We start from the raw sequence: 17,162 nt of genomic DNA, 5'->3' as shown, positions 1-17,162 counted from the left end.
AGATCATTTGCGTACCTACACATGCTAACTCATCATTCGTCCCCGAGATATCTCCGGTTTGCAGTCTCCGGCCACTGCTATGAGTCCCGGGTACTTCCGTTGGGATCTAGATTGCCACAAGATTGTTAACCTGGAAAATGGCACCAATCCTCAGTTTTGCCCATCTTCACGAATTCTTGGACAATGTTTTAGCAGCCAATCAGGATCTGCTGACCATTGTGTCTAAAGATTCTCCCTTATATGATCCTTGGGTTGTCAGCACCGTTACCCAATCTTGTGGGTAAACTCCATCGTATGATGCCCCCCCCCACCACACACACACACAAAAAAAGCTGCCAAATTCAAATTCTGATCTGATCAGCATAAAACCCATCTCACTCTGTTCCAGGAACAAGGACACAAAGTATGGCTTTGTTTCCTTCGACAATGATAAAGATGCTTTTAGATGTCTGAATGTGACTCACAAACTGAAAAACAACTGGAAGCTGCATTTACAGGTGTCAGACAAAAGCAAACCTGTGAGTATGCACTAGGGCTGGGACGGTTAACTTGGGTACTCAGGTTCCCTAGTATTCACATTTCTTTCTTGAGTATTTGTACCTATGAGCAGACCCGTGAAGACCTGGGGTCTTCAGCAACCCATGCTTGCCATAACAGGCAACTATGCTTGTTCTAAGAGGAGACTTGTGGGACCGGGTGGTCATGATATTAATCACTCGATTGTCTGGTCCAGACTCGATTATTTACAGACTGCTGTCATATAGCTGGAATATTGCTGAGTGCGGCGTTAAACAACCAACAAAACAAAACAAACAAAATGTTGTGGGTCCTTATCTCGTGTATATCGTTGTCAAGAAAGACAGCAAAGTACAGGCTTTTTCAATATCAGAATATCAAAAGGTCGATCCCTTACACTCAAATATGTGTATCATTTATTTCTGGAGGAGAACTCAAACCATTTGATATTTTTATTATGAAACTTTGCATATGTATCAAACACATGCTGAAGTGGTGCTTTTTGATGTGTCCATGGTAACAAGTTGGACTTAACCAAAGACAAGTTGTTTTCACTTCAATAACATAAAATAAGAACAAAACCTGATCTGTTGTGTTCATTTCTTGATCATATATCCATATTTTTTAAAATATATTTTCCATGAATCTTTATACCAATATCAACAGAGTATTTAAATTGCCATGCTGTTTTGGATTTTCTACAAAAAGATCTACACAAATGTCTGAGAGCTGTTTCCATGATTACCGAATAACTAAATTGAGATGTACACCAATTGAATTACTGTTAAAGGAACAACAAAACCAACATGAACAAGCATACTTCTTTGCAGTAGGTTTAATCATTTTATAGTGCTTTAGTTTGGTTGTTTACAAAAGAGTGCAGAGAACTTAACCTGAGTTAAATAATTGATACAGTAATTTTTATTCTTCCGGAGTTACCTTCCCTTTCTCCATAAAAAAAATCACCGCTATATCAATCAACTAAATTCTAATGAGCCCCACTTGCTGTGGCCAGTGACAGGCTGTTACCTTGTTTGTTATTACATATCTTCTGTTTCTTGTTTTTAGCGGGACAAAACTGCAATAGGTAGGTGTATTATTATTGGCAGATCTGTAAACCAGTAATGTTATATAAAAGTCCCTTAGTTACCTTTCATCTAGCTTGTATAGCACCAACAAATGTTTCCTGTTTTTGTACTACTGGCTAAAAACCCTGGTGGGATTCTGGCTATTTTGTCTTAAGAGCCAGCTAAGATTGGAGATTGGGTGGTACCAATGAGGAATAGTGCAACAATGTGCTCCTGTGTGAGACAACTCCTGTGTGCCTGGCTTACAGGCCGTCTTGATACAGAGTGCTCCTGTGTGCCTGGCTTATAGACCGTCTTGATACAGAGTGCTCCTGTGTGCCTGGCTTACAGGCCGTCTTGATACAGAGTGCTCCTGTGTGCCTGGCTTACAGGCCATCGTGATACAGAGTGCTCCTGTGTGCCTGGCTTACAGGCCATCATGATACAGAGTGCTCCTGTGTGCCTGGCTTACAGGCCGTCATGATACAGAGAGCTCCTGTGTGCCTGGCTTACAGGCCATGGTGATATAGCGTGCTCCTGTGTGCCTGGCTTACAGGCCATCATGATACAGAGTGCTCCTGTGTGCCTTGCTTACAGGCCGTCTTGATACAAAGTGCTCCTGTGTGCCTGGCTTACAGGCCGTCATGATACAGAGAGCTCCTGTGTGCCTGGCTTACAGGCCATCATGATACAGAGTGCTCCTGTGTGCCTGGCTTACAGGCCGTCATGATACAGAGAGCTCCTGTGTGCCTGGCTTACAGGCCGTCATGATACAGAGTGCTCCTGTGTGCCTGGCTTACAGGCCGTCATGATACAGAGTGCTCCTGTGTGCCTGGCTTACAGGCCATCATGATACAGAGTGCTCCTGTGTGCCTGGCTTACAGGCCGTCATGATACAGAGAGCTCCTGTGTGCCTGGCTTACAGGCCGTCTTCATACAGAGTGCTCCTGTGTGCCTGGCTTACAGGCCGTCATGATACAGAGTGCTCCTGTGTGCCTGGCTTACAGGCCATGGTTATACAGAGACCTCCTGTGTGCCTGGCTTACAGGCCATGGTGATACAGAGTGCTCCTGTGTGCCTGACTTACAGGCCATGGTGATACAGAGAGCTCCTGTGTGCCTGGGTTGCAGGCCATGGTGATAGAGAGAGCCCCTGTGTGCCTGGCTTGCAGGCCATGGTGATACAGAGTGCTCCTGTGTGCCTGGCTTGCAGGCCATGGTGATACAGAGAGCTCCTGTGTGCCTGGCTTACAGGCCATGGTGATACAGACAGCTCCTGTGTGCCTGGCTTGCAGTCCGAGGTGATACAGAGAGCTCCTGTGTGCCTGGCTTACAGGCCATGGGGATACCTAGAGCTCCTGTGTGCCTGGCTTACAGGCCATGGTGATACAGAGAGCTCCTGTGTGCCAGGCTTGCAGGCCATGGTGATACAGAAAGCTCCTGTGTGCCAGGCTTGCAGGCCATGGTTATACAGAGAGCTCCTGTGTGCCTGACTTACAGGCCATGGTGATACAGAGTGCTCTTGTGAGCCTGGCTTACAGGCCATGGTGATAGAGAGTGCTCCTGTGTGCCTGGCTTACAGGCCATAGTAATAGAGAGTGCTCCTGTGTGCCTGGCTTGCAGGCCATAGTGATAGAGAGTGGTCCTGTGTGCCTGGCTTACAGGCCATGGTGATACAGAGAGCTCCTGTGTGCCTGACTACAGGCCATGGGGATACCGAATGCCCGTGTGAGCCTGCCTTGCTTGTTTTTTCCAGATACAAAGAATATGTCAGCTGTTCAAAAGGTATGTTTGTTTTCAATTCTCTCTTTCAACATGTTCAGACAAATATCTGTTTTGTGGTGCATGCCACGGACCCACCAATTCTTCCATGGTGTACAATGTTTTTTATCTCTAGGGTGGGTCTAAGTCAGCCATGACGTCAAATATAATGGTGTCAATTGTTAAGTAATTCATTATATTTTATAAGGCGAGAACTCCATTAATAATGGTGCAACATTTGTCAAATTACACTTAAACAATCAGGTGAATGTGGGAATTATGAAGGCTAATTTATATTCATTCATGAAATGAAATGAAGGTGGAAATTATTTAGTGAGTGAAAGAGCAACATTGATTACATCTATATATGGGGACAGATATATATGTAGATATATCAGTTCCATTTCTTCAAATAATTTCATTCACCAACATGTATCAGACTAGAGGACACAGTAATGGCCCAAACACTGCTGAGTTCAACATGGAACTAACTATGAAAATACTGTTTGCTTTTTGCAATGGTACTTTGGTACCCTCGGTATCAAATCACAGGGGTTAAAAGCCAATTGTGGGTGTTTCCCTAGAACTGAGTAAAAGCACCTGACCCTTTTCACAACCTGGTTCCCAAGTTCTGCTATTGAATCTTGGTAACTTCACTTTATGCTTTTGTCCAGATTAAGACTGAACACTCACATCCATCTCGTAGATATTCCAGTGACAACACATTGCATGCCTGATGTTCAAAACTATTCCTTACTGAGAGTTCACACCATGTGCACTGATCTCATTAATTTACTCAGACAACAGGTACTGTGGCAACAAGTGAAAGGGTTACAAGGTAAATGTTTGTTTAATGATTAAAGTTAAACTGATGGTGTCGGAAGTCGATTACCCCACAGTTTAACCGATTTCCACAGTATCTTGAAAGATGTTATTGTGAGGGTCGACTGTACCAGTTTGCAAAACGATCTACTTTGTATGGGCCCCATCTTCCAGTCATCCAACGACATGACAAGTGTGTTATAGTCCAGTAGTTAAAGTGCTCACTTGTCACGCTGAAGGCTTGGGTTTGCTTCCCGACATGGATACAATGTGTGAAGCCCATTTTTTGTGTGCCCTGCCATGATACTGCTGGAATATTGCTAAAAGCGACGTAAACCCATACTCACTCATTCACTCCAATGACATGAAATGCAATGAGGATTGTACAAGTTCAAAATCCTTCTGCTGGTGTTTCTTTGTGCATAGTTTTTGTAGTGTCATGATTTCATAAACTTTATGTAATGGTAGTTTTACTCTCCGAATATCTCTCTGAGCATGTCAACATTTTCACACATGTTTTAGGGTGGGTGGGAATCTGTTAGAATGCACTATTACTTTTTGTAAATGTGATTTTTTCTGTTGCAGAAAAACTTAAACCGTCGCCTTTTTGTGAACAATGTGTCTGCCAAGACCACCCTGAAGGAGGTGTACGACTACTTTGTGAAATGGGGTGAACTGTCTTACTACACACTCAGACCAACTGCAACGTAAGTGCAGTTATCAGCTTTGTTAGTACTCCATACAGGTATGAGGAAGTGTTTATACAGTTGAGTAGATTAGAATGTATAGTGACACAAAAGCGGTGATATTAGGGAGATATCTTAACAGGTGAAGCCAGTAGTATAGACACAAGATTATGAGCGATTGGGATCTTTGATGAATTGATGGTATGCATTGATGGTTGGAGTCTTGTTTGATGTTGAATTTTCTGATTTTGAAGTCTTTGAGGTTGGTTGTAAGAGCTTTCATTTTGTCCCACTGGATGCTGTGGTTGGGGTTGTCATGGGTATGGTCTGAAAGAGCTGACTTGGAGTGAACTATTGAGGCAGAGCTTTGGTGTTTAGGTTTTGATGGGCCTTGATGTTTCACCAATGGAAGCTTGTCCACACACGCACACGCACACGCACACGCACACACACACACACACACACACACACACACAGAATTAACAGCAAAGATAATGGTTCATGGGTCGGTGATAGAACTAGAATACTGTTCACAGCAGCATTGGCTTCATCACTTGTATAGATGGTGTCTAGCCGGGAGAGCCACATTTCAGAAATGGCTATTGCCGGTAAAGCCACATTTTCAGCTGAGTGCATTTCGCCTATTCTAGCAGGTAATTAATTAATCCGATTACCGATACCTTTATATGAGTGTCCCACATTTAAATTACTAAGCGCGGAACTCCCAGACTGAGGGAGGCGACCAGTTCCTACACCGTGTTAGTGACGACATCATCATCTTCACTACAGACAAGAACATTGAACATTTGTGTACTGCAGACATTGTATTTTGTGATGGTACATTTTATGCCTGTCCCAAGATGTTTGATCAGATTTATTGTTTACATGCTGAGGTGTTTGGCCATATGTTTCCATTAGTTTACTGTTTGTTGTCCAATCGAACAAAAGTTATGTCAACATGTTTCAGTACCTATGCGATTTTGCTAGTAGAGGAGGTCTAGAGTTTGCCCCACTTACAATTCAGTTGGAGTTTGAACGTGCAGCTCACAATGCCGTGACTGAGGTATTTCCTGGGACATTAGTTAGAGGGTGTTTCTTTCACTTCACCCAATGTATCTGGAGGAGGGTGCAGAAAGAAGGTCTGGTGTTGGACTATAAGGAAGATGAGGAGGTGAAGAAGCTGGTGACAAGAGCTGCTGCCCTCCCTCTAGTACCTCAAGACAAAGTAGATGATGTGTGGCTTGATGCCATTGCTGACTCTCCTGCTGGCCCTAAAGTGACTGCCTTCATGGACTACGTGACAACCTGTTGGGTTCAAGGAGGGGCCTTCATGCCAACCATTTCGAAAACCAAGGCCACCGTACCAACAATCACCTGGAAGGGTTGCACAACAAGATAAAGAAACTTGCCAAGAAGTGCCACCCGAACATCTACGAGGTAGTGAAGCTATTTCAGCGAGAGCAGTCACTCAAAGAGGTTGCAGTCCTTAGACTCTCACACCAGTGATCAGAACCTTCACGAAGAAAGAAGTACAAGGCAATCGATGCACGTATTTCGTCCCTCAAGATCCAGCTCCTGAACCCACACCTGAGTGAGATGGAATATGCTGACCACGTGGGCGACCTCCTTCATCTGCATTATGATATTCATATGCTATTCATATTCATCAATGTAAAGTTTTGATGAATATGTTATCCTTGTTGAATAGAAAATGAGAAAACAAGACTTGTTTTGTTATATACGGTAACCTGTTAGAATCACAAAGCATGTTTTGACAGCATAGCCGCGAGAGCCACATTATACAATAACGCAACCATAACCATTGCCGCGAGAGCCACATCAATTTGGGCTATCTATTTTCGAAATGTGGCTTTGCCGGCCTGTAACCGTATAGATTGTATTGGATGTGATGATTTTAGGTTCAGTACACTGCATGTTCGTAAGAAGGGACAATGAGGTTCCTAGCACCCTGTATAATAGGGAACCGCCAAAAAAACAGAGAAGCCAATGTCCCTTATTACTGTTTCCTTATGCTGACTAATCTCTCTTTCCAGAAATAAGCTGATTGGGTTTGTAACCTATGCGAACATGGAGGATGCTTTGCAATGCTTGAATGCTGTTCACTTTCTGAATGGCAATTATTTGTATGTGCATTGCGTCACTAAAGAAGTGAGTAAGCCATTCTTTTCTCAGGTAATCTGGCCTTAAAGACAAAAATTGAGAGAACATCGTTGCAAGTTTCTTTTGATGTCCAGCTTCTTTTTTTACATGTTTTTATCTTCTCCACCATGTATACAACACTCCACAACACTCCACCATGTATACAATACTCAATGTATTCTTGATTTTGAGCTCCCCACTACTCAATACTTGTCTTCCTGTGGAGATTCCTGTGTCAAACCCATACAATTATCAAATTTCTCAATAATTGTATGGAAACTTCTGTTTGTGTATGAAGGACATTGTTTACTTTCATGCTGATAATATTTTTTTATTATTACAGACGCAGGAACCACCAAAAGGTGAGAAAAGTGAGTTTTGTGTTCTTTTCATATAGATATCTGTGGATAGTCAGGGACAGAAACAGCCTCATTAAAATCATATATGTATCTTTATGCTCGCTACAGCTACGTAAAAAGGTCTGAGGACATGCCATTACACAGGTAACAATCTTTCGCAAACTTTCACTGACCGATAAAATGTCAACAGGAAGTCGACAAGCTGATCAGAAAGCAGCTTTATTGAGATTGAATGAAGTGCTTCCCATGGGCTATCGAAAGTCTCTTCCATTTGAAATGTTTATCCCTCTGTCTTTCAGAATGCCCTGCGTTAACCTTTTCATGGTTTCATTATTTGAAAACACATTTGGACTTTCATTTTCACACACTTATGAGCAATGCCTGATTGGTTGGATGAAAGGGTGTTCTAGCTGGCATCACCTGCAATGGAAGGTCTTCAAATCTTTGTGTAGTACTAAGTACAAATTAAAAGAGTACTATCATCTGATTTTAATGAGATTGTGACTGTAAACAGTATCTCATGTCTAGTATTTGGTCCTGACTCATATGGATTGGGTCTGCCCATATGAATCTAAAATGGCTGCCACTGCAACCTTTTTTGTGGCTGTTTTTTCTCAATGTAATGAAGTTTGGTTTTTAGTGTAACTAATTATGAGATTCAACACATATGTTGCTCTTGTTTTGACCACTCTTATATTCCCTGAAAATTCTGTTTCACTGACAAATGTACCGCTACATTGTTGTAATATTGTGTTGATATCGCTGTGATAATGTCTGAATATTGTTGTAATGTTAAGGTTGTAATCGTTGGGATATATACTAATACATCAAATAGATAACACATGTTTTTATAGTTGAATTTAATTATAAGGATTGACTGTGGATTTTTTTCAGTCATTCAGGTATGAATCGAAAAACAGTGCAAACTGTAGGAAACCATGTAGCGGATTCTTACAAAAGTTTACACATTGGTTTGTGATATTCCCTAAATATTGTTGTAATGTTGTTGTGACAGTTGTTATATACTGTTACATAGCTGTAATATTGTTGTAGTGAAAACAGTATGGTATTACATTGCTGTACCATTGCTCTGATGTATTTTAAAATATTACTCTAATATTACCATAATATTGCTGTGATATATTTTTTAAATACTGTGGCGAAATATAACTTTGTATGGATATCACAGTAGTTTTTCTGTGATTGCTGTAGATACTGTGATATATTGATGTCATATATTGATTTAATGTGGCTGTGATACAGATATGATACTGCTTCATTACTGCTGCATTGTTGCTACTATACAAGAGAAATGTGGCTGTGATATTGCTGTAATGCTGTATTGTTGCTACTATACAAGAGAAATGTGGCTGTGATATTGCTGTAATGCTGTATTGTTGCTGTGATACAAGAGTAATGTGGCTGTGATATTGCTGTAATGCTGTATTGTTGCTACATTCATGCTTCATGCTTTGTGAACAGCTTCCGACTTGCATAAGTCTGATGTCTCCCAGAATGCTAGACCTGCCAGATCTCCCCACGGTGCTCCTGCTGTATCTGCAAGATCTGCTAGACCTACCAGTCCTGTGAGTCTTTGCTTTAACCAAGCTTGAAGTTCTAGACAACTTTCAAAGTTGTGTCGTGTGTACAAGTCCTGTATATTCAATGACATCGTTAACAGTAGACAAGGAGAAATTCATGTTCAATAACATTGTTACCAGTTGACAAGTGGAAGTTCATGTTCAATAACATTGTTAACAGTAGACAAGTGGAAGTTCATGTTCAATAACATTGTTACCAGTTGACAAGTGGAAGTTCATGTTCAATAACATTGTTACCAGTAGACAAGTGGAAGTTCATGTTCAATAACATTGTTACCAGTAGACAAGTGGAAGTTCATGTTCAATAACATTGTTACCAGTTGACAAGTGGAAGTTCATGTTCAATAACATTGTTACCAGTTGACAAGTGGAAGTTCATGTTCAATAACATTGTTACCAGTAGACAAGTGGAAGTTCATGTTCAATAACATTGTTACCCCCCCCCCCCCCCCCCCTACACACACACACACATTGTTTTTGATTGATTATATTTTGTTTTGAGGATGAACTTTTATTCGTTTTATCCAGTTATATATGATTTGAATAGAAACATATGCAGGCTGCAGATGTTGTATGATGTAATTATGTTGTCTCAAGTAATATGGCAATTTTATAGTGATACTATTTTCTTCATGTTTTGAAAATATTATGTCCCAGTTCTAATTGCGTCTGCATAATGAAATGATGCAATAACTTTCTAAAACCTGAAATATGTCAGCTAACTCTAGCTTTACATGATTCAATGTTCTTCTTTCAGAGACAGACATCTGAAACCTTTCCATCTTGGAGGGAACAAAGACACTGTGAAACTGTCCAACCACAAAGATTCCCTGAAACTTTCAAATCACAGAGATTGCATGAAGTTAGTCATCCACAAGATGCCATGGAGCCACAAAGGTTGCCTGAAGATGTGTCACGAAGGATGCCTGAACATTTCCAGTCACAAAGATTGCCAGAAACCTTCCAGTCAAGAAGGATACCTGAAGATATACATCCACAAAAGTTACCTGAAGTGTACCAGCCAAGGTTGTTGCCTGAAGATGTCAAGCCAAGAAGGCAGTCCAGCCCAGAACATTTTGTTCCGGGTTTGACACCAGCAGACAGTGTCTCAGGCACACCACCAAATATTCCATTAGGAACTGAATATGACTGCAATGTTTCTGGATGTTTCTATAAAGGAACATCATTGCAGTTTGAGCGTCACTGGACAGAGCGACATGAAGCAAAGGTTGTCGATCTCATCTGTCCATTTTGTAGTATGGGATGTGTGGACGCAGATGATTTTTGTGAACACCTGGATTTCTTTCACGGGATCGAGGACAAAATAGAAATGTCAAAATTCTTACAAATGGCTAAACAACAGGAGAGAGATAACATTCACTTTGTCATGCCAGGCAATGTTACAAAGGAAACCTGTATGAGGGTTGCAGAGCCTGTTCAACATGAACCAACCAGATTAAAAGCACCACCCCAACAAAAGACAGATGCTGGAGAATGCATGTTTACTGGCACTATGGATGAGTCCCTTAACCACTGGAACAAAAACCATGTTTCTGAACTCATTCACCTTAGGTGTCCAATATGCCCTAAAACATTCAAGAAGGAAGCATCTCTTAAATTTCATATCAAACATGTACATCCGACAATAGAGATGTATTCCGAAAAAGAACCAGAAGATCTTGAGGCTTACTTTGAAGAGTCTCAGAACTTTAATCTCGGAAGTAGTCAGAATGAAACTGCTTTTCATGATTTGCAAAGAGAAGTACCCAAATCCCATACACCCACACAAACAATTTCAGATGTGGGTTCAAGCAGTATTCATGATGGAAACAGGTCTACACAGACAAAGCCCACAGCTTCATCCACAGCACCATTGCAGTCGTTCCAGAATGTGCCAAGGCCCAACTTGGTACCCAGCTTGCCAACCCAGCAGCCTGTTCCCAGACTTGATCCACCACTTCTGGCAACCCATGTGCCACTTCCTCCACTACAGCTTATTCAGTCTCAACAAACAATTGTCAGTGCTCCGCCATTGATGGACAGACACCCAGTCCCACCTCCTACAGATATACCCACCAAACAAGCAGTTCCTTTACTTGGGGTTGTAACACCCTTCTATCCCTCAGCATCTGTCCCAAACCCTGTGCCACCTAGTGTAAGACCTTCAGTCTCAACGCCTCAACCCGCTGCTGCAAGTCCATTTGATCCACCAGCATCTCCTCAGCCATCTGTTACTGGGATTGCAAATACCTCTAGTCAAAAACCAGTGGCAGCTGCTTCAGGGCCTGATGTGAGTGTTCAACCACACCAACCTCCTGCATGCTATTCCCAAACTGGACTTCAACCCCAAGAAAGTGCACAATCACATCAAGCTCCAATAATAGTTCCACCACAACCCCAAATTGGTGCTCCAGTAGTAGAAGATATACAGGAAAAGTCCTCAAAAGAGGAGGAATCCCAGAGTGAACCAAAGGTAACTGACATAACAGCAAGTGCTGAATTGAAAAGATCTCTCCAGCCTGGTTCCGTTCTTGCTCTGAGACCAGAATGGACAAAGACATTGAAGGTTACACGCCCCGAAACAACAACTCTTGACAAAACTGATTATATTAAAAAGAATAGCTTCGCAGCCCCAAGTATAGCGACTCCAAAGTTTGATGGAACAGACCCAGATAGTGTCCGAAAGTTCTTACTTTGGAGTCATATAATGATGGAAAGATTAGAGGATGCTAATATTAAAGTAAGAAGAAGGCTTGATGCAGATGTGGAAGAAAGTGATGATGATGATAAAGAGCATCTTCAGCAAAGGAAAGATAACCGTGGTGTGGCAAGGGAAGTATTTCAGCAAAGGACAGATGGCCATGGTCGGTCAAGGAAAGAATTTCAGAACAGGAGAGACTGGAATGTGGAAAAAGAGGAACATGTGGAAGTGTACGTGGATGAATTTGGGAATGAAGATGAAGAATATGCTCTGGCCTATGTGGATGAAGATGGAGTTCATGTGATGGATGATGGTTTTGTGATGGGAGAAGGAGGTCCTGTTAAAAAGGGAGAGAGAATAGGTGATGAAACTAATGACGTGTATCATGGAATAGACCAGGGGTCAAGGAGCAATAGAATCAGGGAAGAGTCAAGAAGTCATGGTCAGAGGGGCTATGGAGGAGGAGAAACAAGAAGTGGTCACAGAAATCTTGATGAAAGAGACATGCAGATTTACAAGAGAGGTCAAGAGGTGTACATTGAGGACGATAGATTTTCTGAGGAAGAGTATTTAGAATATAGAGAGGATGACAGAATTAGTATCAGTAGGAGAAACAGCAGTCACAGCATGAGGAAGAATGAGGATAGAAGGTCACAAAGGTTTAAGGAGCAAGACTCTGTCTTGGATGGAAGAAGACATTTTAGCCCTCCCCTTAGCAGGTGCATTGAAGGACGGGAAGATGAATTTGAGGCCTTTGAAGTTTCTGATGAGCTCTTTGATGAAGGTCATGAATGTTTTGTTGAAGAGGCAGATAAACAAGGATCCATTGCACGTGGCAAACGTTCCAAAACAGATGGATCAGTGAGAAGGAGTGGTAAAGAAGGAAAGAGAGGTGGAGGAAAGGACATAGTCTATGTTGGTACCACAAAATCTCGAAAGATGTGTAGCAAGTTGACTGATGACGAAGATGATCATGAGCATTCAGCAAAGGATAAAGGTACTTGTATCAAAGATAAGAATGGAAAGTTTCAGAATAGACACTTCATGAGAGGTAAAACTCAGGGAGACAAGGATAACAGCTCCAAGACAAAGGGTCAGAGCTTCAAGAATAAGGAAGTCACCTCGGAGCAGGTCAGCAGAGGTAACAACCTGGAAAGCAAAGGTAGTGATAACACTGAGGGAAACGAGGGGAAGCAATTGGAACAGCAAGATGATGATATCAGCGAGGGTGATTTCAGTGGAGATGGTAGCATCTGTGACATGGATGACTTTGACATGGATGACATTGACATGGATGACATTAACATGGATGACTTTGTTATCAAGGATGCAGTGTGAATTGGAAACTCTTTAGCTAATTATCATGAAGATACATGCCTTTTGTAAAGGGCATATGTCTTTTGCTAAAGCCCAGAAGACAAGCTGGTAGAAGTGAGGGTGTTCTCAGTGGAGATGGTAGCATCGATAAGTTTGACATGGATGTTGTGTAAATTATAAACTTTGTTGATAATCATTAAGAATATACATGCTTTTGGAAGGAGCAGATGTTTGTTCTCCTATACCCATCAGAACAAGCTGTTGGTGATCCAACGTCACTTCTTTCCTTTGTGTGCTGAGGTAAACATCAAGACCTAATGTTTGGTGATTTTCTGCTGGATCATGGTACAGAAATCCATTCTCACCATTTCTTTACTCTTTGAGGATTTGTCAAATGTTACTTTTATTCAGAAATCTATAATGCCACATCCATAATTGATGTAATGCTAGACTGACAAGGCAAATAACTGTAGGAAGTTGTATTTTTGATTTTGCATCATCATTTCAGCCCTGCCCCTAGTTCTTCTGATGGACAGCATTTTAGTGATTGTTTCTTTGTAAGATTTGTTTATATGTTATTTCACATTTTGATATACGATGTGTTATGTATTTCTTTATAACCTGCTGCTCTTAAGTACTGCAAGGTTGCATCCTCTGTATCATTGGTTAAATTATGATCCTTGGCCATTCAACACAATATCTGTGGGCTTTTATGTGCCACATAGGCACGGCTCCCACTTAACATGCCATGATATAACTGAAATACTCTTCAAAGAAATGCACCACTTGCTTTTATTTTTTATGGTCTCTTTTTCAAGATTTTGGTCACTAAATTAAGTGAGTGTAAAGGCAGATGACTCTGGCTGCCTTGTTAAATGTGAAATTACCTCCCTTTTTCACAATCACAGAATTCATACCTCCAAGAGCTGGAAAGGCGTTGTATTGTGTTACGTGTCGACTTCAAAATTGATACAATAAGTTAAACCAGAAATCTAGATCTAAGAGAGAAAATTCACTGTGAATCCAACAAAAAACAAAGAATTGTTATACAATAAACAATTGCAGTACAATATGAACTAGGACGGCATGGAAAATAATTTACGAGGAATGACGGATTATATGTCCCAAGTGAAATGAAAGATGTTGTTTCAACATTAATTTCACGATGGACAAAAAATTCCTCATCACGAGTAGTTTCTTGTTTTTTACTCATCATCCGCTTATGAATAAGAAGCTGTAAAGAAAGAGGGGAAGTTTCATTTCATCATATTCATACGCATGTGAAAAACAGCATCAGATTTGTGGTATTTTACCTGATCACATACAGTCTACACTCAACATTTAGATTCTGCAAATGCGAAATAGTTCTATTGAGCGGTCTTAATTCTTTGACAATTCAAGCAATATATAATGAATTTTGGAGAAAAATATGCATTTTGATTGATTTATAATGGTAAAACAATGAATTTAAAATGACTTGGCATTGGTGTTAATGCAAAATTCAAACCTGTGTTGACAGTGTGCCATCAGTTGCCTCAAAGTCACAAGCTCTCATGACTACGAAAAAAAACCAACTCGTTTGGACATTCTCAACAAAAACAATCTGTGTAAACTAATTCTGCAAAAAGTAAGGTTTTTTCGACAGACTCTTTCAAGTGAGCATATATCTAACTTTGTCTTTTCGTTGTCTTTTAAACTCTCGCCCACTGTCATAGAATTTGTTTTAAACCATGACTATGCTATTGTTTCATTGTAAGGTATCCCAATAAGTTGGTTTTTTTAATACTTTCTTGAATGTCTTTCATTTAGTTTAAGATGAGGTAATTGTGCTAAAACTGCTCAGTGGCTATGTTATGTTCACTATTCTTCCAACCAAATTTCCTTCAATCTTAATAAGAGTTTCACTTTTATCGGGAACAGGAATGTCGACACTGTTGTTTACGTGTAGGGAAAGTGGACAATGTAGTCAATCAGATTTTCTCTTCTTACAAATCTTAATTAGTTTTTATGTTTTGTGTAGTCCATTATCATAAACATCATGTGTGAATGATATTTTATTTGGATTAATAACAAATATTTTAGAACACCATATGTTGCAGATTTTACATGACAAACCTCATACATCATTTGTGGAAAGTGACAAATGAGAAAAAGTAGTTCCATCAAAGTGTCATTAACCAATGAAGTTACAGGATTCCAATGTTGACATATTTGTTTTTAATAATGCACATGCCTTCAGTCTTCTGTTTCACCCATCAGGGTTGAAAATATTGATCTGTAGCAACTAGCAACAACTAAGGAATTCAGAAGATTCTGATATGACACCACCAGTTTAAAATCAGCATCCCCATCATCATCATCATCATCATCATCATCATCATCATCATCCAATCTATTCATTCTTGTTATACAGTACTTATTAAAGAAATCAGGCTAATATTTCCCGTGTCAAGCTAAAAGTTTGTTGTTTTAGTTGATTTCCAAGAGTTTACACCCTAAGGGCTGTGGTCATTGTAAAGAAATCACTCAATTAATTGTCGGTTTTAGAAACTGACATGAATTTTATTTTTGAAAAGAAGAATTAAAGATATTAATGGTGTTGTTCTTTCATTCCAGAATGAACATTTACAGATTTGCATTTGTAAACAAAGTAACTATAAAAACAACTCCTGAACAACTTCAGTTCTTCTTTCTGCATTGTGACTACCTCATTAGTGTAGTGGGGGCGGTCGGGTATCCTAGTGGTTAAAGCGTTCGCTCGTCACGCCGAAGACCCGGGTTCAATTCCCGACAGGGGTACAATGTGTGAAGCCCATTTCTGGTGTCCCCTGCTGTGATATTGCTGGAATATTGCTAAAAGGGGCGTAAAACCCTACTCTCTCACACACTCACTCACTCATTAGTGTAGTGGATAGAGCAAATACATCATTGCTCAGTGGTTCGGATAGTGTCTACCCAGCGTCAGGAAGGTTGGTGTTTGTTACCCTACCTGGTGCTTAGCCTTAAGGGAATAATAGAAGGACAGGTGGGCTCTGTATACTGTGTCTGAGTGGAGTGTCCATGTGGTATGGTTTTTTTCTGTGGGCTAGCACTATAAAGTCAGCATTAAAGTCTGGACTCTCTCTCTCTCTCTCTCTCTCTCTCTCTCACTCACTCACTCACTCACTCACTCACTCACTCACTCACTCACTCACTCACTCACTCACTCACTCACACACACACACACACACACACATGACAATATTTATAAGTTTCTTTTAAACTGATACATGTCTTACACTGTCAGTTATTCATATAAATATGCAACAACCTGAAGGGTTTGGGATTTGCTCTATCCGTCTTGGACTATATGTCCTTGTGATTCTATTTCTGTACTCTACTCTAATTTCCTACATATACCAAAAGAGATGAGAATTGTGTGTATATCAACAAGTTTATCATGGATGGTTTGTTTGTAATTCATACGAGCTATGTTGGGGATAACACACCCCTTGTTTCATGCTGCTGTTGACATTGAACTCTCCAGATAAATAACAATTCACAGATACCCTTGATCTGTTCTGGTGGAGAGACTTTATATCTAAATAAAATATACCCTTCACCCTGAGTTTCTGTATTTTTTACCAGAGGCACTCTCTGTTTACCCTGTCAAGGCTTTCATGGCGTCAATTTAACAGACAACATTTAGAGATTTTTCTATTATTAATAATTGAATACAAGGAACATACATATTCAAAAGTATTCCTCTTACTGAGGCAGCCAGTATATCATATGTGCTATTCTAGGAATGATTGCACATTAGCCGTTTGTTGACATTACCAGAGCTGCAGATTAGCAGTGTATTTGCGTAAAGTACCCCCCCAAAATATTCAAAACCCAATTACTTTCAATTAACTTGTGTACAATTAACTTGTGTATGTGTAAACGCATGCATTTAATGAAAAACTCAAATGTATAAAAACAGCCTGCCTAAATACCCAAAATGAAGCTTTTTTCACAAAGGAGCTGGTTTCCAAAATACAATTATGATATCATTAACCCGACAAGGGTTGTGTCCAATGGTTTGAGAGAGTTGTCGATTGAAAGCCTTAAGAAATACGGATAACAGTTGTTAAATAAAGTATATCGGTATATGCGCAAGCATTGTTTGTATTCTACATGATTAAATATACT

At 40.4% G+C, this 17,162-nt stretch overlaps 1 protein-coding gene across 3 annotated transcripts in view; it reads left to right on the top strand.

Annotated features, from left to right (window-relative positions):
* Positions 1-16,574, top strand: part of LOC139444607 (uncharacterized) — a 64,943-nt gene extending 48,369 nt beyond the window's left edge. For all 3 annotated transcript variants that reach the window (XM_071225512.1, XM_071225513.1, XM_071225511.1), the window contains 8 exons: positions 389-518; positions 1,585-1,603; positions 3,339-3,367; positions 4,751-4,872; positions 6,906-7,020; positions 7,355-7,382; positions 8,853-8,956; positions 9,729-16,574. In XM_071225512.1, the coding sequence (XP_071081613.1) occupies positions 389-518; positions 1,585-1,603; positions 3,339-3,367; positions 4,751-4,872; positions 6,906-7,020; positions 7,355-7,382; positions 8,853-8,956; positions 9,729-13,010 (3,829 nt within the window). In that variant the 3' untranslated portion in view covers positions 13,011-16,574. The remainder of the gene's footprint in view (positions 1-388; positions 519-1,584; positions 1,604-3,338; positions 3,368-4,750; positions 4,873-6,905; positions 7,021-7,354; positions 7,383-8,852; positions 8,957-9,728) is intronic.
* The last annotated feature ends 588 nt before the right edge of the window (positions 16,575-17,162 follow it).

This window comes from Haliotis cracherodii, unplaced genomic scaffold (assembly GCF_022045235.1).
Source record: "Haliotis cracherodii isolate W230 unplaced genomic scaffold, xgHalCrac1.p SCAF_6, whole genome shotgun sequence".
Lineage (NCBI taxonomy): Eukaryota > Metazoa > Mollusca > Gastropoda > Lepetellida > Haliotidae > Haliotis > Haliotis cracherodii.
Note: the sequence above shows the minus strand (reverse complement) of the source record. Positions and strands in the feature narration are given on the sequence as shown.